Source organism: Coregonus lavaretus, assembly GCF_964263955.1.
Source record: "Coregonus lavaretus genome assembly, chromosome: 9".
Taxonomy (NCBI): domain Eukaryota; kingdom Metazoa; phylum Chordata; class Actinopteri; order Salmoniformes; family Salmonidae; genus Coregonus; species Coregonus lavaretus.
This window is the reverse complement of record NC_139996.1, coordinates 34029310-34050347: the sequence shown is the minus strand read 5'-3', so window position 1 is coordinate 34050347 and position 21038 is coordinate 34029310. Positions and strand designations below refer to the sequence as shown.

At 42.6% G+C, this 21038-nt stretch overlaps 2 protein-coding genes and 1 pseudogene across 3 annotated transcripts; 1 reads left to right on the top strand and 2 right to left on the bottom strand.

The window, feature by feature from the left end:
• Positions 1–401: 401 nt before the first annotated feature.
• exosc6 (exosome component 6) lies at positions 402–1402 on the top strand. Its single transcript, XM_084168939.1, has one exon. The coding sequence runs from the start codon at positions 488–490 to the stop codon at positions 1319–1321; it is 834 nt and encodes a 277-aa protein (XP_084025065.1). The 5' UTR covers positions 402–487; the 3' UTR covers positions 1322–1402.
• Positions 1403–2564: 1162 nt separating this feature from the next.
• Positions 2565–12284, bottom strand: LOC311134503 (protein-glutamine gamma-glutamyltransferase 2-like; the record flags this gene model as incomplete). The annotated part of the gene is made up of 13 exons (XM_084168201.1): positions 2565–2724; positions 3917–4053; positions 4258–4418; positions 4726–4992; positions 5201–5443; positions 7149–7252; positions 7363–7501; positions 7673–7850; positions 7943–8071; positions 10219–10337; positions 10734–10964; positions 11132–11302; positions 12269–12284. The coding sequence occupies 13 exons, from the start codon at positions 12282–12284 to the stop codon at positions 2565–2567; spliced, it is 2055 nt and encodes a 684-aa protein (XP_084024327.1).
• A 6840-nt stretch (positions 12285–19124) lies between these two features.
• Positions 19125–20825, bottom strand: LOC311134458 (ADP-ribosylation factor-like protein 2-binding protein; annotated as a pseudogene). Its single transcript has 7 exons — positions 20807–20825; positions 20474–20561; positions 20309–20370; positions 20096–20211; positions 19884–19963; positions 19653–19749; positions 19125–19229 (listed from the first exon to the last, which is right to left on the bottom strand). The product of its transcript is annotated as an ADP-ribosylation factor-like protein 2-binding protein (transcript).
• Between the last annotated feature and the right edge of the window lie 213 nt (positions 20826–21038).

Below are 21038 nucleotides of genomic sequence, written 5' to 3'. Positions count from 1 at the left end.
CAGAACAGTCACCACAGTGATACTCAGTTTCTATTGGTTATAATTTACTGTCAATCATTGCCAACCCGCGACCGCACTTGCGCGAACTACTATCGATGGCTGATGCAATGAAAATGAAATAGTCCATTTAAGTCAATTTATTTTCTGTTATAAAGCAATATGTGGATTGAAAATCAATAAAATATATATTTCCTGATGCATTATTAGAATACATGTATTGTATTATATACACTGTGTAATTTATCTTTGTTTCATTTCTGTACTCCAGTCCAGCAGGTGACATGTGAGCAGATGTGTAAGGAGGAACTACAAGCGCAATTCGATAGCCGGGGAAGATATTTGGTGATGCACACACGGTACCACGTGAGCTAATCGAGCATTCAGTCATCGAGTAACAGAAATAGCAGCTAGCTATAACTACAGTCTTTGGACAAATACAGCACCCGGCCCAAGTAAATAACATTTTTGGAAGGACTATTCTCCGACCATGCCGACTGACACAAAAAGGGTACGTGGCCCAGAAGTGTCTCAAAGTCCATCTCTCTTTCTGTGTAAAACCGCGGTAAAGAAGTCCACCGCTTCGAACGACGCCAGGGTAGATGGCAGGCAGCGTGGTCAAGTGGATGTCCGTTCAGTTTTTGTCCGATGTGGGCTGATCAGTCAAGCCAAAGGTTCAGCTTACATTGAAGCTGGGAACACGAAGCTCATCTGCTGTGTTTATGGTCCCAGAGAGACTGAGCGTAAGGATGAGACGGATATGAAATCCGGAAGACTGATTACTGACATGAGATTTGCCCCATTCTCTTGTCGAGAGAGAGGCTCGTGGATTCAAGGTAGTGATGAAAAGGATCTGTCACTGATGCTGTTGGAGAGCCTGAGGCCAGGAGTGTGCTTGCACAAGTATCCTCGCTCTCAGATTGAAGTCAATGTGATGGTCCTTGAAAACGACGGCTCCGTCCTGGCACATGCAGTCACCTGTGCGTCCATGGCACTGGCGGACGCAGGTATAGAGATGTACGATCTGGTTCTTGGATGCGCAATCCGTCAGGAAGGTGCCACATACCTCATCGACCCTACCATTCTAGAGGAAAATGGTTTCAACTTGGCCTCAGGATCCAGGGAGAATTTGGGAAGCCTGACAGTTGCATTTCTGCCAAGTCTGAACCAGATTTCTGGACTACAATCGGATGGCGAGATGGGAGTGGACACCCTGACTGGGGGTGTGCGCACATGCATTGAGGGGTGTTTCAAACTGTACCCTGTCATTCAGCAAGCACTGTCCAAGGCCGTGCGAAGAAAAGCACCACCATCAGAGAGCTGAGAGACTGAAAAATGTGTTGCATGATGATCTCTAGCCTAGGCAGCTGATCGTCTAGGTTTGATGTCCATTCCCGGTATTACACTCGTGTCCACCGTGGACCGGCTCGTACATAAAGCATTCTCCATTCAGGCTGCAAAAGCATCATTTTCCTCAACTAGTTTAATGGTGAAAAGGCCATTTTCCACCACCATTTTCGGATTTCCGGACAAATTACGGTGTTGCACACCTTTGGCTGAACGCAGTGTGCAACATTGTACTTTGTCAGAAAATGGTGGTGGAAAATGGTGTTGCATAAAGAAAGTACGCATATTTCCCCCGTTTTTGTTTTCAAACTTCTCGCCATTAAAGCTAGTTAAGGAGGAAAATGATGCCTTTGCAGGCTGAATGGAGGATGCTTTATGTACGAGTGTATTACCGGGAATGCACATCAAGCCTAGACAATAGTGCAAATCTAGCACACAATCGGCTGCCTAGGCTAGATGAAAAAATAAGCTTTGTAAAAATAAGAAAAAGGCAGTCATAACATTTGTCAATTTTTACTGTTTGTTTTGACACGTCAGACTCCATGCATACATTTTAAAATAAATCATTTATTAAAGTAAGACATATTTCACATGAGTATGAAATTATTAAGAACGAATACATAATATCTAAGCCACAGCGCTGTACAATATCATCATATCAAGCTTTATTTATATGACACATTTCAGACATTGAATGCAAAGCAATGTGCTTTACAGGAAAAAACACAGAAAATAAAACCTGAAATATTTACTACACAATAACTGACACAACCTGAACAACTGAAAAGCACCCTAAGGAAAAGCAAAGCAAAAAAAAAGTTTTATGATCTCTTTTAAATATGTACACTGTTTCGGCCCCTCTCAGGTTCTCTGGCAGGCTATTCCAGAAGCTGGGGAAATAATAACTAAAGGCTGCCGCCATGCTTCTTGGTCCTAGGCTATATGTCCTTCTAAATAGTGTGCAATATCTTGTAAATACTGTAAGAGTACAGTTAGGTCTTTTCTCACAAATAGTCTTCGGACTCTAACAATACTTTTGGATTTTGAGCCCCACCTTTCTTTGCTAATCTTAACTACTTTGGACAAGGTTAATAAATCCCTTAAGGTCATAAAGAATAATATGAAAAACCATCACATTATTTTGCACCTCACTTTCATTTTGCATTCACAGGGTTATGTTTCTATATAAAAAATATGCATATGAAATATGATATACATTTTTAATTCACAGTTAATTTGTTTCGCACAATCAAAGTGGCAATGCCCTTAACATCTCTCAGTCTGTCTGCATCAAAGTCGACCATCAGTTTTCTCAGGCCAGCGCGGGTGGGCTTAAAGGACAACTTGACCTTCACCTCTTGACCTGGGCCAATGTCACCTCTGTAGGAGAAAATACAAATGTTTTCTTAACACTTATTTTTCTTAAAACTGCATTGTTGGTTAAGGGCTTGTAAGTAAGCATTTAACTGTAAGTTCTACACCTGTTGTATTCGGCGCATGTGACAAATACAATTTGATTTTATTTGAAGCATGGTTCTCTTAACTCAGCCTTGATCTGATCCTCTAATGTAAATGGTTGTTCAGATCTCAAATATTGACATTCATTCAGGCCATTAACTGGAGGTCTCCTGCTGTGGTCAATGAGAGTATTAGAAATAGCTTGGGTTGTTTATCAAACATGTCAAACCTGATGTTTTATTTCACACTTGAGCTATATGAGATGACTGACCAAAAGATGAGGTAGGCTAGGTCCATCCAGCAAGCATGATGTTTTTTGTTTGGTTCTTTCTTAGCACAACAATCTGGATCATGATTTAATAATAAATCACAGCCTGAACGTAATACCATTCAAAGAATGTTACATTTACCCCAGCCTCACGTCAATGACGGGCAGAGAAATTATCCTGTGTTTAGTCTGAGGGCCTATGTTTACACTGGCGTCTCCTGTTGGAGGTTATGTGTGGTAACATTTGGCTTGTGGTCCTGGAGTGCCACGCTGGGCTGGTAGGTTAGTCGTCTTTGGCCTGGGATAAGGAGGTATGTCTGGCTCTCTCTTTGTCTTTGGGGGAGGTGGAGCGAGAGAAAAGCAGATCATATTATTTGTACTCTTGCAATGTGGTCAGGCTATGTCCTTGCTGAGGAATTGACCGTGGCAGCCAAGAGCTCTCTGAGCTGCTATCATAAATCTGCTGCTGCACAGGGTGTGGGATCTTTAAAGAGCCCTGTGCTTTAAACAGTTTCAGGTCTACATATAGTAAGTAGATCACTGTTCAAACTCATGCTGCCATGTCTCACTCATTGCTCATGGATAAACCCACAATCATAGCTAGACTGATAGCAAACATGACAGTTGGCAACATTTCATCCATATAGATTTGCTGCATTTAAGCAAAACATCAGAGTCAACTTCTGTGCTTCAATAGCACTTTACACCTCTATACTTAAAGTAATAACGTGGCTGTAATACTGATGTAACATTCTCTTTGAAAACACTTATTGTCAAACATGCTACAAGTCATACAGTCAATGAAGAATGTATTCCCTATCACATACAACACACAGAGATACTTACGGTGCTTGGAGCTCCCGTGGCGCAGTCAGACCTGCCCCCTCCACTGTGAACACACCCCCTCTCAGGGTTATAGGCAGGGGATTGGTGAAGCTGATGTGTGCAATTAATTTCCGAGATACAACCGCATCTCCCACTACCTGAAGCAAGAAAATGGACAGTGCAGGCATAATCAGAAAGGATTATTTCAGTATATCCAAAATTAACCCCTACAGCATATTTCAACTGCATTCCCTCCGGAAATGGCCAATCTTGAGAATTGTGCAAAGTGCAAACAGTAGCACTCAATTCATCAAGCAATTATTCACCAGCTATTTATAGTTCCATACAGTATAGCCCAGTACCTTGACATGGAGCTGTGGCATGCTTAGTGGGATGTTGACCTCTTGCAGAATGACATCAGGCTGGCCGCTGGCCTGGAGCAGTGCTGTGACCCTGATCAGGTTATGCTCAGACACACAGGCCCCGTAGTGATCGTACCGTAGACGCATCACTTCCTTATGAGCTGTGAGAATAATAGGGATGAGAGGAAAAAGTATGTTATTGTATTGTCTTTTCACTTCTCTGGTATTTTTTGCTCTGTTTATTCGGTTCCTAAAAATTCAAGAACACCAGGGATGTTGTAGGTCAGTGCAAGTCAAAAAACAAATCTAACACAGGGACTGACACCAGTTCCAAGTGTTCCGTCATGATTCATGAGTCTTGATTCCTCTCGCCTACTGCACCTCTCGCCTACTGCACCTATCAGGTGTATGTGACAATACAACATAAACTTTTTTTGTGTGTGTGGGGGGGGGGCAGTGGAGGCCCACCTTTCTGGGCTGGTACGGTCAGGCTGGCAGTCCTCCTCTGGCACTCCCCCCGGTGAAGGCTGTTGTAAGTGATAGCGTTGGAGGTCACAGTAAGCTGGGCTGGGGTGTCCTCCCCACCCACGTTGTGCACCTCCACTATCACATCAAAGTCTGTACCCAGGATAGCCTGGGCGTGTTTGATCTTCATCTCCAGCTGCCCTGGTCCTCTATTCAGCTGTGTTACCCGCCGTCCTGCCTTCTCATACACCTCACGCTCCTTCTCTGAACCTGCTTGAAAGAAAGGAGGATGTCATATTGTTATATAAACTGTGTGTTCATGTGGTATGAGTGTGTATATAGTAACACCCTTCCCTTGAGGTATTTGTTGTGTGTAACAGTACTGTACTCTTTCTGTTCGGTACCCATCTGTGCTAATATTTATGCATGTGTGAATATTTGTGTTATCTGTGCTTAACGGAAGGAAGGAAGTGAATACCTTCAGGGTATTTGTAATGTTTAGTGATGTCCTCTCTGTAGTCTCCATACACACTCTTGGTGCTGATGTTTTGGCCTACAGTCTTCTGGTTGAGGGAAACCTGTGAGCGTTGGCCATCTGGGTAGACGATCCAGGTGACCAGGTCTGCGTTCACCTCAGAGAACACGAACGATGCATCATACTTCATCCCCACATCACCATCCCTCACTGCCTTCACTGGACAGGGCCCACAACAGTACACCCCTGAGAGACAAGGAAAATATAGAGGGAGGATGGGGTGATTTGAAGAGTGAGGTTGTGAAGAGCACAAGTAACATATTACAAAAATATTATCTAAAATGTACAGTACCAGTCAAAACTTTGGACACACTTACTCATTCAATGGTTTTTCTTTATTTTAACTATTTTCTACATTGTAGAATAATAGTGAAGACATCAAAACTATGAAAGAACACATATGGAATCATGTAGTAACCAAAAAAGTGTTAAACAAATCAAAAGATATGTAAGATTTTAGATTCTTCAAAGTAGCCACCCTTTGCCTTGATGACAGCTTTGCACACTCTTGCCATTCTCTCAACCAGTTTCATGAGGAATGCTTTTCCAACAGTCTTGAAGGAGTTCCCACATATGCTGAGCACTTGTTGGCTGCTTTTCCTTCACTCTGCGGTCCAACTCATCCCAAACCATCTCAATTGGGTTGAGGTCGGGTGATTGTGGAGGCCAGGTCATCTGATGCAGCACTCCATCACTCTCATTGGTCAAATAGCCCTTACACAGTCTGGAGGTGTGTTTTGGGTCATTGTCCTGTTGAAAAACAAATGATAGTACCACTAAGCGCAAACCAGATGGGATGGCGTATCGCTGCAGAATAGTGTTGTAGCTTTGCTGGTTAAATGTGCCTTGAATTCTAAATAAATCACTGACAGTGTCACCAGCAAAGCAACCCCACACCATCACACCTCCTCCTCCATGCTTCACAGTGGGAACCACACATGTGCGGAGATCATCCGTTCACCTATTCTGCGTCTCACAAAGACACGTCGGTTAGAAAAAAAAATCTCAAATCTGGACTCATCAGACCAAAGGATAGATTTCCACCCATCTAAAGTCCATTGCTCGTGTTTCTTGGTCCAAGCAAGTCTCTTCTTCTTATTGGTGTCCTTTAGTAGTGGTTTCTTTGCAGCAATTTGACCATGAAGGCCTGATTCACGCAGTCTCCTCTGAACAGTTGATGTTGAGATGTGTCTGTTACTTGAACTCTGTGAAGCATTTATTTGAAGTATTTATTTGAACTTTTCCTCTGCAGCAGAGGTAACTCTGGGTCTTCCTTTCCTGTGGCGGTCCTCATGAGAGACAGTTTCATCATAGCGCTTGATGATTTTTGCGACAACTTTCAAAGTTCTTGAAATTCTCCGTATTGACTGACCTTCATGTCTTAAAGTAATGATGGACTGTCGTTTCTCTTTGCTTATTTGAGCTGTTCTTGCCATAATATGGACTTGGTCTTTTGCCAAATAGGGCTATCTTCTGTATACCTTGTCACAACACAACTGATTGGCTCAAGAAGGAAAGAAATTCCACAAATTAACTTTTAAGGCACACCTGTTAATTGAAATACATTCCAGGTGACTACCCCATGAAGCTGGTTGAGCGAATGCCTAGAGTATGCAAAGCTGTCATCAAGGCAAAGGGTGGCTACTTTGAAGCATCTCAAATATAAAATATATTTTGATTTGTTTAACACTTTTTTTGGTTACTACATGATTCCATATGTGTTATTTCATAGTTTTGATGTCTTCACTATTATTCTACAATGTAGAAAATAGTAAAAAAATAAAGAAACATCCTGGAGGTGTGTCCAAACTTTTTACTGGTACTATATATAATAAAGAGCTTTAAAGGAGCTTTTCCTTAGTGAGACAGACTGATCATGAATAGCAAGTACCATCACTCCTCTCCTGTGGGGTGGGATCCAGAGCCTGCCACCCATCATAGCCTTTAGGAAGATCCTCCCTGTCCATCCAGGACTCCACCCAGCAATGGTAGTTCCTACACACACAAAGCATTTACAGTATTGATGTGAGGGAGGCCACTAGAAAAAAAAACGGATGAAAATGATGACTTTGTCAAGAGAAAGAAATGTAGCTTTTGAGCTTTACCAGATCATGTCCTTCCTGCCTTCAGACACACTCTCCAACTGCTCGTCGTACAGATAGTCCACATTCAGGTTGCCATCAGTGTCGTGGGCAGAGGAGTAGTTTGTAACAGGGCGAGTAGGTATGCCCAGACAGCGAAGAACTGTGGGATGGGTGAGAGAAAGGAGCCAATCAGCAAACAGCATATAGTCTGTCTAGAATTACAGAGCTGAATATTACTGGAGCCCTAATGAAAGGTTAAAGAAAGAGCCAGAAATTAGTAGTTGAAAAAAGAAAGAGCCATCCTGTGTCAGGCACTATATGTGCGCCTCACCTGTGCAGGCTACACCTGAGAACACCCAGCACTGTCCGTATCGCACCCTCTGTGCCCCGGCCTCGCTCCATCGCCTGAGGATGGCCACACTGCCGGTCCAGCGTGTGGGTGGCACTCCATCATCGTACTTCCCGTCCCAGCGGCCCGACACCACGCCACGGTCATCATTAGCGTTCACCTGCACAGATGTAGAGGAAGTAAGTTAATTACTGTGAGATTATAACTATTCCCCTAGATGTAGAAATAATGACGGTATATGGTGAACCTTACCATTGCAGTAATTGTCCTGCTCACGTACACTGGGTCTGCTCGGTTGGCTGTGTCAATCTCTGGGGTTTTCAGTGCAGCAGGTGAATTGTTCAGGATTTCAAAACAGATGTCCACCACATCTTGTTCAAACTATGAAAAATGATGTGGGATTATATGTTAAAATATTATGAGAACACATTGAGGTCATGATGAGGTATGCAAATCTCAAACCAGTGTTAACAATACATACAGTCGTGGTCAAAAGTTTTGAGAATGACACAAATAGTAATTTTCACAAAGTCTGCTGCCTCAGTTTTGATGATGGCAATTTCCATGTACTCCAGAATGTCATGAAGAGTGATCAGATGAATTGCAATTAATTGCAAAGTCCCTCTTTGCCATGAAAATGAACTTAATCCCCAAAACACTTTTCCACTGCATTTCAGCCCTGCCACAAAAGGACCAGCTGCCATCATGTCAGTGATTCTCTCGTTAACACAGGTGAGGGTGTTGATGAGGACAAGGCTGGAGATCACTCTGTCATGCTGATTGAGTTAGAATAACAGACTGGAAGCTTTAAAAGGAGGATGGTGCTTGAAATCATTGTTCTTCCTCTGTTAACCATGGTTACCTGCAAGGAAACACGTGGCGTCATCATTGCTTTGCACAATTGCTGCTAGTAAGATTGCACCTAAATCAAACATTTATCGGATCATCAAGAACTTCAAGGAGAGAGGTTCAATTGTTGTGAAGAAGGCGTCAGGGCGCCCAAGAAAGTCCAGCAAGCGCCAGGACAGTCTCCTAAAGTTGATTCAGCTGCGGGATCGGGGCACCACCAGTGCAGAGCTTGCTCAGGAATGGCAGCAGGCAGGTGTGAGTGCATCTGCACGCACAGTGAGGCAAAGACTTTTGGAGGATGGCCTGGTGTCAAGAAGGGCAGCAAAGAAGCCACTTCTCTCCAGGAAAAACATAAGAGACAGACTGAGATTCTGCAAAAGGTACAGGGATTGGACTGCTGAGGACTGGGGTAAAGTCATTTTCTCTGATGAATCCCCTTTTCGATTGTTTGGGGCAGCCGGAAAACACTTTGTCCGGAGAAGACAAGGTGAGCGCTACCATCAGTCCTGTGTCATGCCAACAGTAAAGCATCCTGAGACCATTCATGTGTGGGGTTGCTTCTCAGCCAAGGGAGTGGGCTCACTCACAATTTTGCCTAAGAACACAGCCATGAATAAAGAATGGTACCAACACATCCTCTGAGAGCAACTTCTCCCAACCATCCAAGAACAGTTTGGTGACGACCAATGCCCTTTCCAGCATGATGGAGCACCTTGCCATAAGGCAAAAGTGATAACTAAGTGGCTCGGGGAACAAACATCGACATTTTGGGTCCATGGCCAGGAAACTCCCCAGACCTTAATCCCATTGAGAACTTGTGGTCGATACTCAAGAGGCGGGTGGACAAACAAAAACCCACAAATTCTGACAAACTCCAAGCATTGATTATGCAAGAATGGGCTGCCATCAGTCAGGATGTGGCTCAGAAGTTAATTGACAGCATGCCAGGGCGGATTGCAGAGGTCTTGAAAAAGAAGGGTCAACACTGCAAATATTGACTCTTTGCATAAACATAATGTAATTGTCAATAAAAGCCTTTGACACTTATGGAATGCTTGTAATTATACTTCAGTATACTATAGTAACATCTGACAAAAATATATCATAACACTGAAGCAGCAAACTTTGTGAAGACCAATACTTGTGTCATTCTCAAAACGTTTGACCACGACTGTACATACAGTTGGTGATTGTGACTGTGAATATGTACTTTCCTCCTCACTAGATGGAGACAATCAGCCATGCAGGCTGTCTGTCCGTCTGTCTCAATGTCTATGTGACTATGTCTCTCTCTGTGTCTCTCTCTCTCTGAGATGAGACAAACCCTGGATTTTCACATAGACAGGGTAGAAATGCCTTACATCCACCAAAGACATTTCCTCAGCCAGCTAGGGCACTGTGTCTCCAATGCCATCAAGCTGTGACAATTCACACAGGCCACTATCAAGCCATCAGACTTGCCAGAAACCACTGGCTGCCAACACCCTCCCACCCGTTGTTTATCTTTCTGTTTGAAAACGCCTCAGCTAGAACTGTGATTTAGGCTACACATCACTGAGTTCTTGTTCTCAATGGATCGATGGGTTGTGATCAAAAGATTTGAAGCGCTCTCTCTATATATATCCATTCTGTCTCAGGTGGATTAGCTGTCCATCCTTCAGAGGTGTGCTGTTTGCTACCTGTCCAAAGTTCCAGGGCAGTGAGGAGATCTGGTCCCAGGAGCCCTGGTAAAGGAGGCCATTTTCATTCAGGATGTACTCCTCTAGCAGCTCCTCATCAGGGAGGTACACAGAGTCAGCTGGGAGGGAGAAAAACAAAGACCCAGCAGAGGGAAGACAATGACAAAACATATGTGGCAACAGCATTCATATTGTAGTGATATTGTATCACACAACTGACAGCTTTCATATCAGCAATCTCTTCACCAACTTTGACATTTCTCTATCCCTTCTAATCATTTCATGTTTAGCTTAAACTTATTTAAAAGTAAACACAGGGGGAGACAGACTGAGACAAACACACAACCTAAGTAGAAGTTGAGTCCCCTGACTCTGACCTACTAAGAGTGCAAAAGTAATGAATACCGATGACACCTTCCTGAGCCCTTATTGGTTCACCAAAAGAGCAAATAAAACAGGGCAGTTTCAACTGATTCTACTAATTTGTGCATGTGTGTTTATGTGTCGGAGCTCACCTTTGCACCAGGGATTGAAGAGCAGGTAGAACGTCTCTGGTGTGGTCTGCTCCAGGCTGTGTCCATCAGGGGAGAGGAGCAGCAATGTCATGCTGTAGAGTCCCACAGGGGTGTCTGCTGGGCTGTGGACTGTCAGCAGCACCTCATTCTGAGCCCTCTGGTGGCGGAACCACCACTTGTCACGGTCAGCACGGGCATCCAAAACCTTCACCACCACCTCACCCTCCTTACCTAAACACGCAAACAAACAAAAACACATATACTGTCAGTCAAAGCTGTTTTACCAGACCATTTTCGTTTTATATCTGTCAATCATAACTGATTCCTCCTCCCACTGTGCAATAGTATCCACTCTATAGCTGACTCGAGCTTATGGTCCTTGGCCTTGAGTTGCTCACCCAGATGCAGGATCATGGCTAGTTTGTGTTTAGGTGGCAGGGGTGTGGAGCACTGCAGAGCGAGGGAGAAGGGCTGCCCCCTACGAACCAGCAGCCTTTCCAGGTCCATCTCCTCTGTACGATGGGCATGGTTGTTCACCTGGCAACGCAGGTCCATCCCCATGAATACACCTGGAACACAATAAAAGAAAGAACGTAGGGCTCAGTCACTTGTAAGAAAAACATATTCTACTGTGTAGTTAGGAATAACGAGTTCATGAGGGAATCTTGGGGGTAACCAGGCCATACACTATTACTCTTGCAGATATTAATATTTCTAGACAGATCTCTATTTTAGTCATACCAATCACAATGGTCCCATGTTGTACAGGTCAAACCACAGAAAGGTCAGACAAGTCATCAATTGGAGCCTGACTATCATTGTGAGTCAAGGACCCCACTTCATATTTATAGAAGCTACTGTATGTAGGCAACTCCATTCAAGCATGCTGTACTGTGGGAAAACATTAAAGCGATACTGCGAGATTCTGGCAATTAAGCCATTTTTCTACTTATGCAGAGTCAGATTAACTTGTGGATACCATTTTTATGTAGCATACGCTAGCGTACCTGTAGACTTCCAGTCATTGCGCTAATGATACCCACTGGGCACAGACATCAGTTCAACATTTAGTTTTGATTTACATTTTGTTGAGTTGTCAACTTACACATTTTTTTATCATGTTATTGGATTTAGGTTAAAAGTCTTGTGTGCCATATACTCAGAACACACACAGAGACAGACCAACTTGAATTTTCCTGCTAGGAGATACACTGATCTACTGTATATTCTGTTTAAATTTAGAAATGTACACATTTCAGGATAAACTTTGTCAGATAGCACATCTGCTTCATCCTCATATTTTTATGAGTAGTGCATACAAGCCTATATTACTCTCTTACTCTCCTGGTATGCATTGCTTAACATAGAATGAGTGATCTCAACACACTGCTGTGAATTCATACGGCAGCACATTTTATTCATATGGTAGCACATTTTTCACAGATATGGAAATTGCTAGTAATATTTGTCTCATCTACTTCGGAGAGCACTACCAATGGTTTGAAAAAGCAGTGTAACAATGATAAGTCACTCACTGTTTTGGTCAGCCATTCTCCACTCTTTGTTGTGAATAACTCCTCTGTGAATATTTTCTTCTCTGCCGTGTTATCTTCTTTTATGATAAGTTTGACTCCTCTCTTGACTTTTCAAACAGTCTTGAAGGTGTATGCCTCACTTTTCTACCACTGTCCCCACCAGGACCCAGTATTTATACTGGAGAGGAATGGCCCCATTCCAATGCTCCAACACACGCTCACACACACCTCCCATTCACCATCCTTCCTGACCTCTGACATCACACTCTGAGGAGATCCAGAACAAAAGTGTACTCACAGTCAGTCTCTCTCTGTGTGTGTGCATGTGTGTCTCTGCCTACTTAAATATTTTACTTCAACACTGAAAAAAGAATGAGAGCCCAAGTATTTACTATAGTTTGTGTCAGCCATGTGCAGGAACCTTTCTCTGCTCCTCTGATCCAAGTTCAGACACTGGGTTCTTTGTTCAGCGGATGAAGGGTTCAGGGCATAGGGTAAACTTTTACTAATCCAACAGTATTCCAGTAAATGTTTTGCATCATATGCAATTTCCTGTTTCACAGTCTATGGCACATACATGGGCACTTTTCTTCTTTCTGGATGGGCCAGTCGCAACTTAGAGAACAGACAAGTTGAATACGTTTACAGCATGATACACTACTTGAGAGGAAAAACACAATTTTGTTGCTGGGTTTTTATTCATATGAATTGGAGTCCAGGACATTTACTGGAGGTCGGTCCATTTTTCCTTGCACATGGTAAAGCTATTTAATCAACATAACATATGGAGGCAGCCCCCCGCACCTCTCTGATTCAGAGGGGTTGTGTTAAATGCGGAAGACACATTCCAGTTGAATGCATTCAGTTGTACAACTGACTAGGTATCCCCCTTTCCCTTCCCTTTCCCTTCATCATTTGTTGAGTCTAGACTGGAGACAAGTCCCAATGTTAAAGAATAATAATGAAAGCAGAAGGGGTATTTTAGTATTATAGTGGCCATCTGTTGAATCATCCAAAAATGGAGGTGCCGGTACTCAGTTCTGGTATGCTCCTGCCCAAGTGAAGCACTGCTAATTTCCAATGTTGAAGAATACTAGTGAAAGCAGAAGGTGTATTTCTACTGAAATGTATGGTGATTAAATACACTATGGATTCGGCTATTTCAGCCACACCCGTTGCTGACAGTTGTATAAAATCGAGCACACAGCCATGCAATCTCCATAAACAAACACAGGCAGTAGAATGGCCTTACAGAAGAGCTCAGTGACTTTCAACGTGGCACCGTCATCGAGTGCCACCTTTCCAATAAGTCAGTGTGTCACATTTCTGCCCTGCTAGAGCTGCCCCGGTCAACTGTAAGTGCTGTTATTGTGAAGTGGAAACGTCTAAGCCACGAAGTGGTAGGCCACACAAGCTCACAGAATGTGACCGCCGAGTGCTGAAGTGCGTAGCGCGTAAAATCGTCTGTCCTCGGTTGCAACACTCACTACCGAGTTCCAAACTGCCTCTGAAAGCAACTTCAGCACAATAACTGTTCATCGGGAGCTTCATGAAATGGTCTTTCATGGCCGGGCAGCCGCACACAAGCCTAAGATCCCCATGCGCAATGCCAAGCGTCGGCTGGAGTGGTGTAAAGACATTGGACTCTGGAGCAGTGGAAACGCGTTCTCTGGAGTGATGAATCACGCTTCACCAGTGGCAGTCCGACAGATGAAGCTGGGTTTGGCGGACGACAGGACAACGCAACCTGCCCAAATGCATAGTGCCAACTGTAAAGTTTGGTGGAGGAGGAATAATGGTCTGAGGCTGTTTTTCATGGTTCGGTGTAGGCCCCTTAGTTCCAGTGAAGGGAAATCTTAACACTACAGCATACAATTAAATTCTAGACGATTCTGTGTTTCCAACTTTGTGGCAATAGTTTGGGGAAGGCCCTTTCCTGTTTCAGCATGACAATGCCCCCGTGCACAGTACAAGGTCCACACAGAAATGGTTTGTCGAGATCGGTGTGGAAGAACTTGACTGGCCTGCACAGAGCCCTGACCTCAACCTTTCGAACACCTTTGGGATGAATTTGAACGCAGACTGCGAGCCAGGCCTAATCGCCCAACATCAGTGCCCGATCTCACTAATGCTCTTGTGGCTGAATGGATGCAAGTCCCCGCAGCAATGTTCCAACATCTAGTGGAAAGCCTTCCCAGAAGAGTGGAGGCTGTTATAGCAGCAAAGGGGGACCAACTCCATATTAATGCCCATGATTTTGGAATGACATGTTCGACGAGCAGGTGTCCACATACCTTTGGTAATGTAGTGTATCATATCATCTGTCGAAACTGTCTCCTTCAATGTCATGTCATGAGGGTCAATGCTCCAAGTTCAAGTCGTGTATCAAGTTATAACATTTGTGAGACTCGACTCTAGTCCAAGTCATAGGATTCAAGTCCAGAATGATATTACTAATATAGCCACAATACAGTAATATATCATAAATAAGAGTACTTGCTGAGTGTACATGCTCAACTATCAGTACATATTAGGCTATGTGAAGTTACAATTTGTGAGTAATGGAATGATGAGTGTGTAAGAGGTACGTGTGTTTGCCAGCCGGACTGTGTGTAAGGAAGTGATATTCCCATAGTGGAGTAAGGAGACACACCAAAAGGGATACAATATGAGGGATCTTTCTTCATCACCATGACAGCATTGTACCCTCTTGCTACAGTGTGTGACATATTTAGTTAATTCTCAGTGACTATAAATAAGAAATGAGGCCTCTGGCATTTTCTGAGTGGAAAGTGGAAGGAACAATAACCTCTCAAATAATTTTGATGGCAGCAGATTCTCACCATGCTGTTACATTGTTTGGGTGGTGCTTGCTTTTGCTGACACACAGAAGCCTCTCTGTCCAGCTGACACAGGGGGCAAACAAGTGTGTCAGACACTAAACTGAGGAATGCTGTGACAGTCAGGTTTCGGGAAAATGGCGCACATGACTTCTTTCTCATAGCACCTATGTGACAAGCTTCTTGACAGTTGACCAGTATGACAAGTCACACTATGTGTCTCTCTTCTTGGGAGCTCAGGGAGGATATGAGAACAAGATGGCAGGCTGTAAAGGTAAAGTCTGAGGTATAGTGATGATATACGGGAAACTCTTTTATACACTATTTTATAAACTTTTTCGTAACAGGTTATGAGAACTTACGCAGCAGGTTAGCAGAATTAACGTAGCTGGTTAGGAGACTGAGGTTAAGGTTAGGAAAAGGGTTAGGGTTAGCGAAAATGCTATCCTCACCTGCTACGAAAATCACTATGTATCGAAGTGGCGTGAAAAGTGTGTGTCCCGATGATATACAGTCAGCCAGCAGGCTGAGGTATCAGCCAAGTTTTAATAAAATAATCACTGGTCCGAATGTTCACACAGAGGGAGCTAGTAACTCTCCACAGACCGCCACTGAAATAATAAGCATCTTTCATCTTCTTCTTCTTCAGCTTGTGCCAATGCTGAGACATAAATACTCTCCTCTTGACAGAGCGGGTGCATTTTTGGAGCATGGCCAGTCCTACCTGGGTACTGAGACAGGATTGGAGTGAAAACCTACAGGACAGTAGCTCTCCAGGAACAGCGTTGGAGAGGCCTGGCCCAGATTGAGTGACTTGCTGAAATTACACTCCAGGTGAGTCATGAATCCCTTCTTTTACTACAACAGACAACACTGAAGTAAGGACAGGGAATCAGACACCTCAGTCAACATGTACCCAGACTCTGAACAAGAGATTTAAAGCTGTCTGGGGTCTTCAGGAGGTCTTGTTCTTGCTCATTCCTTCTCCTGCAGAGACAACTGTAACACTTGGTGTGCAGACATCTCCATCAACACAGGCTGAGTGCGTGCTGCAGTGATGCCAGGAGGAAGTCACAGAATGGAGACAGAAACCTCAGCCCAGTGCTCACCCCCTCCAGAGTAAAAACACTGTCTTGGGCTGCCTTCCATCATTCAGAACAGCAGTGTGTGTGTGTGTGTGTGTGTGTGTGTGTGTGGAGAGAGAGAGAGAGAGATAGAGAGAGAGCTAGAGAGAGGTGGGGAACTGGCAGGAGGTAACAGTTATGGGACCATAGACCCAGTGCTTAATTTGTAAATTGGGAGGTACCGGAAGAAAAGGTGAGAGGAGAGAGGGATGACCTTGGGGGCTCTGAGGTACATTACATTTGACATTTTAGTCATTTAGCAGACGCTCTTATCCAGAGTGAGTGAATACATTGTTTTTATATTATTATTATTTTTATTTTTAATTTATTTTAATTTATTTTTAAATACAAAATCATACTGGTGACATCTGCTGATGTAAAACGGGCTTTATAAATAAATTTGATTGATTCATTAATTCATTCACTCATTCATTTATGTCTAGCAGAGAGAGGGAGCGAGATCATAGAAAGTGAACCATAAACCCGGACGGGCTCAACACGTATCAATTCTTAGAATATCAGGCACGTTTTCACATAAACTTTTTTAGGGGGCAGGAGAATTACAGAGGCAACTTGAATTAACTCTGAATTTTTACATTGCAAACAGTGAAAATAATGTTTCATGCAACGAGAGGTACCGGATCCTGACAAATGGGTTAAGGAACAAAACAGTCCAAAACTGAGAGGTGCCGGATCCTATTTCGTTAGGAACCGGCTCAAATGCACTGACCAATGCAATGAGACGTCTGATGAAAAAATATTTTTAGGAAACGAAAGATCTCCTAACAACTAGCCGTGCTGAATTATTATTTACCAATTCAACAACAACAAAAACATGCTATGAAAATTGCACATAGCGTCCAAGGTGTTTAAAAATATATAATTATAATGTATGCATAACTCAAACGATACTTGTCTCGCCTGACAGAGGACACATTAAGAACATCCAGCTTGCTACAGTAATGTTAGTCAATAGTTTGAAACAACGTGCTAACGTTAGCTAGCTAGCTAATCATTATATATGCTAGCTAGCTGCTAATTTGCTTCCTAGGTCGCTGATATCCTGCCTTGTTTCATTATTAATTCACATGTTATTCGCCGTACTATTGTTACAGAAGTAACTAGTTGGTTTTGTTTTCCATGATTTATTAGACCATTTTTATCCAGTTGCATATATTCATAAGTGCTACAATGGTCAAATTGCCTAACGTCAGGATGGCCGAGCGGTCTAAGGCGCTGCGTTCAGGTCGCAGTCTCCCCTGGAGGCGTGGGTTCGAATCCCACTTCTGACAGTTCTTTTTGTTAAGGTCATTTCATTTTCGTCTTGTATGTATTAGGTAGTAGGTAGGCAGTAACTAACTATTCGTTTTTTTCTATTAAACTCAATTATTGAATTGATCAATGAATGGTGTTCTAAAAGAAAGAAATAATTGTAGCTTATGATGATCAAGGGGTGATACAACATAGGGAAACATTTTAGGCAATGTTATTGTGAATATTTGTATTTTGCAACTAAAAGCAAATTAATGTAGGCTATGCTTGCATTATATAGGCTAGGCCACGTTTGGACACTAGAGTTTGTGACAGGCACGAAAAAAAATAAGCTATTGAGAGCCGATATAGACAATGTCTTAATCCAGACAGTAGGCCTACTGTGCCTTTAGAAAGTATTCATACCCCTTGATTTATTTCATATTTTGTTGTGTTACAGCCTGACTTCAAAATGGTTTTAAATTAAAAAAAAATCTCACCCATCTACACACAATACCTCATAATGACAAAAGGCTTCTTAACAGCTTCAAGCCATAAGAATCCTGAAAATAAAATACAAAAATATCTCATTTACAAAAGTATTCACACCCCTGAGTTAATACATGTTAGAATCACCTTTGGCAGCGATTACAGCTGTGAACCTTTCTGGGTAAGTCTCTAAGAGCTTTGCACACCTGGATTTCCACATTATTCTTTCAAAGATTCTTCAAGCTCTGTCAAATTGATTGTTGATCATTGCTAGACAGCCATTTTCAAGTCTTGCCATATATTTTCAAGCCGATTTAAGTCAAAACATCACACACTATACTGTACATGCTCCCATACATAACCATTATGATCATATAATTCCTGGGAGGAACAAGCCAGTCACCACAACATTGGCCCTGTTGCACAAAGACCGAGGGCTAATAGTGTGTCTACCAGAGTTTATCAACAGTTTCACCATGCATAGGACATTAAAGCGTGTTTAAAGACATGTATCTATTGCCTTTTACAACACAGGAAATCAGTAGCCAGGTGACTCTAGACAATAAATATTCCCATCCTACCGTTAATATTATTTTCACAAACATCATAGTTTGATGTAGGTCAGGAGTCAAACTTTATCGATATGTAGCATGTATGGCATGACAACAAATTATGGAAAATTAACTGTCTAAAAGCCAATACATCAATAGGGCTCATAGCTTTCACCTGGATTCACCTGGTCAGACTATGTCATGGAAAGAGCAAGTGTTCCTAATGTTCCTACTGCTTAGTCTGTCTAAAATGCATGACGTAAAAAAAAGACCCTTTGGTCAGGTGTTTGTTTTAGAAACTTCAGACATATGTGTAATGATGTAAAAATCACAGATACAAAACTCAAAGTCATTGAGTTCACAAATTCAATACAAAACCTTAGACACATTCCCATTGCAAACCTGCAACAGTTCAAACACAAAAGCAGGGGACAAGACAGACATGATAACCTTTCCAATAAGTTCGTTGTTTAGTCCTAAGCTAACTTGTAGTCCCCTGTGAATGGCGAGCATGGGCAAGACATGAACACTTATCTTCTGTCACCAGCAGCACTTCACTATTTGACATGAATGTGTATGTTTGGGGATGATTCTTCATTTGTTACTTCGGTTCTGTTGTTCTGGAGGTGATGGGTTTAGAGGTTTTAGAGCTGAGCGACCTCACCACTAGGCCATCACTGAGGTCCAGCCCTCAGCCCTCCCTCTCCTGAAGACAGAGAATGCCATCTCCATTTTGAGGTAGTCCATTTTCTTTTTCTAATACTTCTATGAGTTGGCAAACAAACTGTAAGGGTGCACACTGGCACCTAGAGTGTTTTGTTTGAACAGGTATAAAGCCAAGGTTGGCGATTTACTGCCACCTGCACTTATGGAATGTTTCCTCACAAGTGGATGGAATCATGTGATCCTTCCTTAACCCATAGGAAGTCCCACCCAGTTGACTACTTCAAAATGGTGAAAGTCCTCAACGGCGCTGCCCATACTAAACTGTCTTTTGGACACTAGAGTCCTCCACCTATCTCTATGTTTCTGAGACACAACAACATACACCACATACAGGAGACACAATCCTCTCTAACAAATCATTAGTGCAGATCCTAGGTTAGAAACATTCTGGGTTGTTACTCACTACTCTGTAGTCAATTAACAGTTCCTTGAAGGCCATGAAGTCTGTAAAAGTAAGCAACGTGTTGAAGATGTCCCCTGACACTTCATCTTTGTGCTACCTTAAACAAAAAATATATATTTGTGAAACGAGAACCAATACATGTTGCGCTCTGCAGTGAGGTGTACTTGGTTTACAAGGGGCAATGTACCACCTAGTGGCAGCATGTAAAGTTACTCCTGAGGGAAAATTTACTTTAGTAAATTGTTAAATGTGCGCATGTTGAAACAGAGAATCCTCTCAATCAGCTGTTGCTCAAGGCGTTTCTCAAGCATCTAAATCTGAGGAGGTTGAAGTAAACAGAATATGTATGATCGAGATATACTTTCACATAGATACGTTTTTTAAAGACGCTCTACCGTACATGACAGTTAGTTAAAATAAGGGAGGCAGATTAACATTAACACTGCAATTACATATTTGTTGAAGATGGGTGTGTAGGTGAGTTTGTTCTCCTCTGAGTCATCAAACTCCAGGTAGTGTTTCTCCATGAAGCGCTGGTGCAGGTGCTGGAAGTCATCCTCTGAGGTGGAAATTGTGTAACATTAGCAATCCATTTAACATTTACACACTGAAACATGTCTAGACCGACACAAAACACTGTCTTGTGTCCAATTTACCCATGATGAGGTCTTCAATACTCCCAATGACAGCATCAAAGGCAGCATCAACATCTGATGAGCTGGTGAGGATAAAACATACCGTAGTCGGCAACCAAACACTATAAACCATCATGACAATGATAATTCCCTTCTAACTTCGCTACCTCACTCACTTCCTCAGACACAGACGGACACACATACTTTGAAACAGAAAAAGTATCCTCCTCTAAGTCCACCATTTCAACGATGTTCTCTCCACCACCCAGCATATCTAAAAATAAATAAATAAGACATTGCACAATAACATTAGATATTGCATAGAATTAGGAATTACAATAGGATCTCAATGAAATAGCATTTCAACACATTAGCTATCTAGCCTAACGGTAGCTAACGTTTAATTAGCATGCAAACAAGTTTTCACATTAAAGTCTAACGTAAGCTCAGCAATAGATAGCAATCATTGCCATATTTCTCCGACTTTATTTTTTATATGATTTACAATTTGTCATGTACTTCGCTCTTTAACGTCCATTCTAAATCTACTTAGCTAGCAAGCTAACGTGTCATTCTGTCTTGATTTTCGGTAATCGCGTCCAAGGCAACAAATAACCAAGACAACGAAGAAAAAAAAACGCTCCCTTCAGTAAATTCAGTCCGGTGAGGAAACAGATCCCAGCTAATAATATTCGGGAGTACAGTATGGTCAGGCTCTCAACATCGTTTGAACTGAAATGAATGTTAAATG

What these genes read in the sequence shown, in the direction of transcription:
- exosc6 (XM_084168939.1), top strand. Translation starts at nt 488, where the DNA reads ATGCCGACTGACACAAAAAGGGTACGTGGCCCAGAAGTGTCTCAAAGT.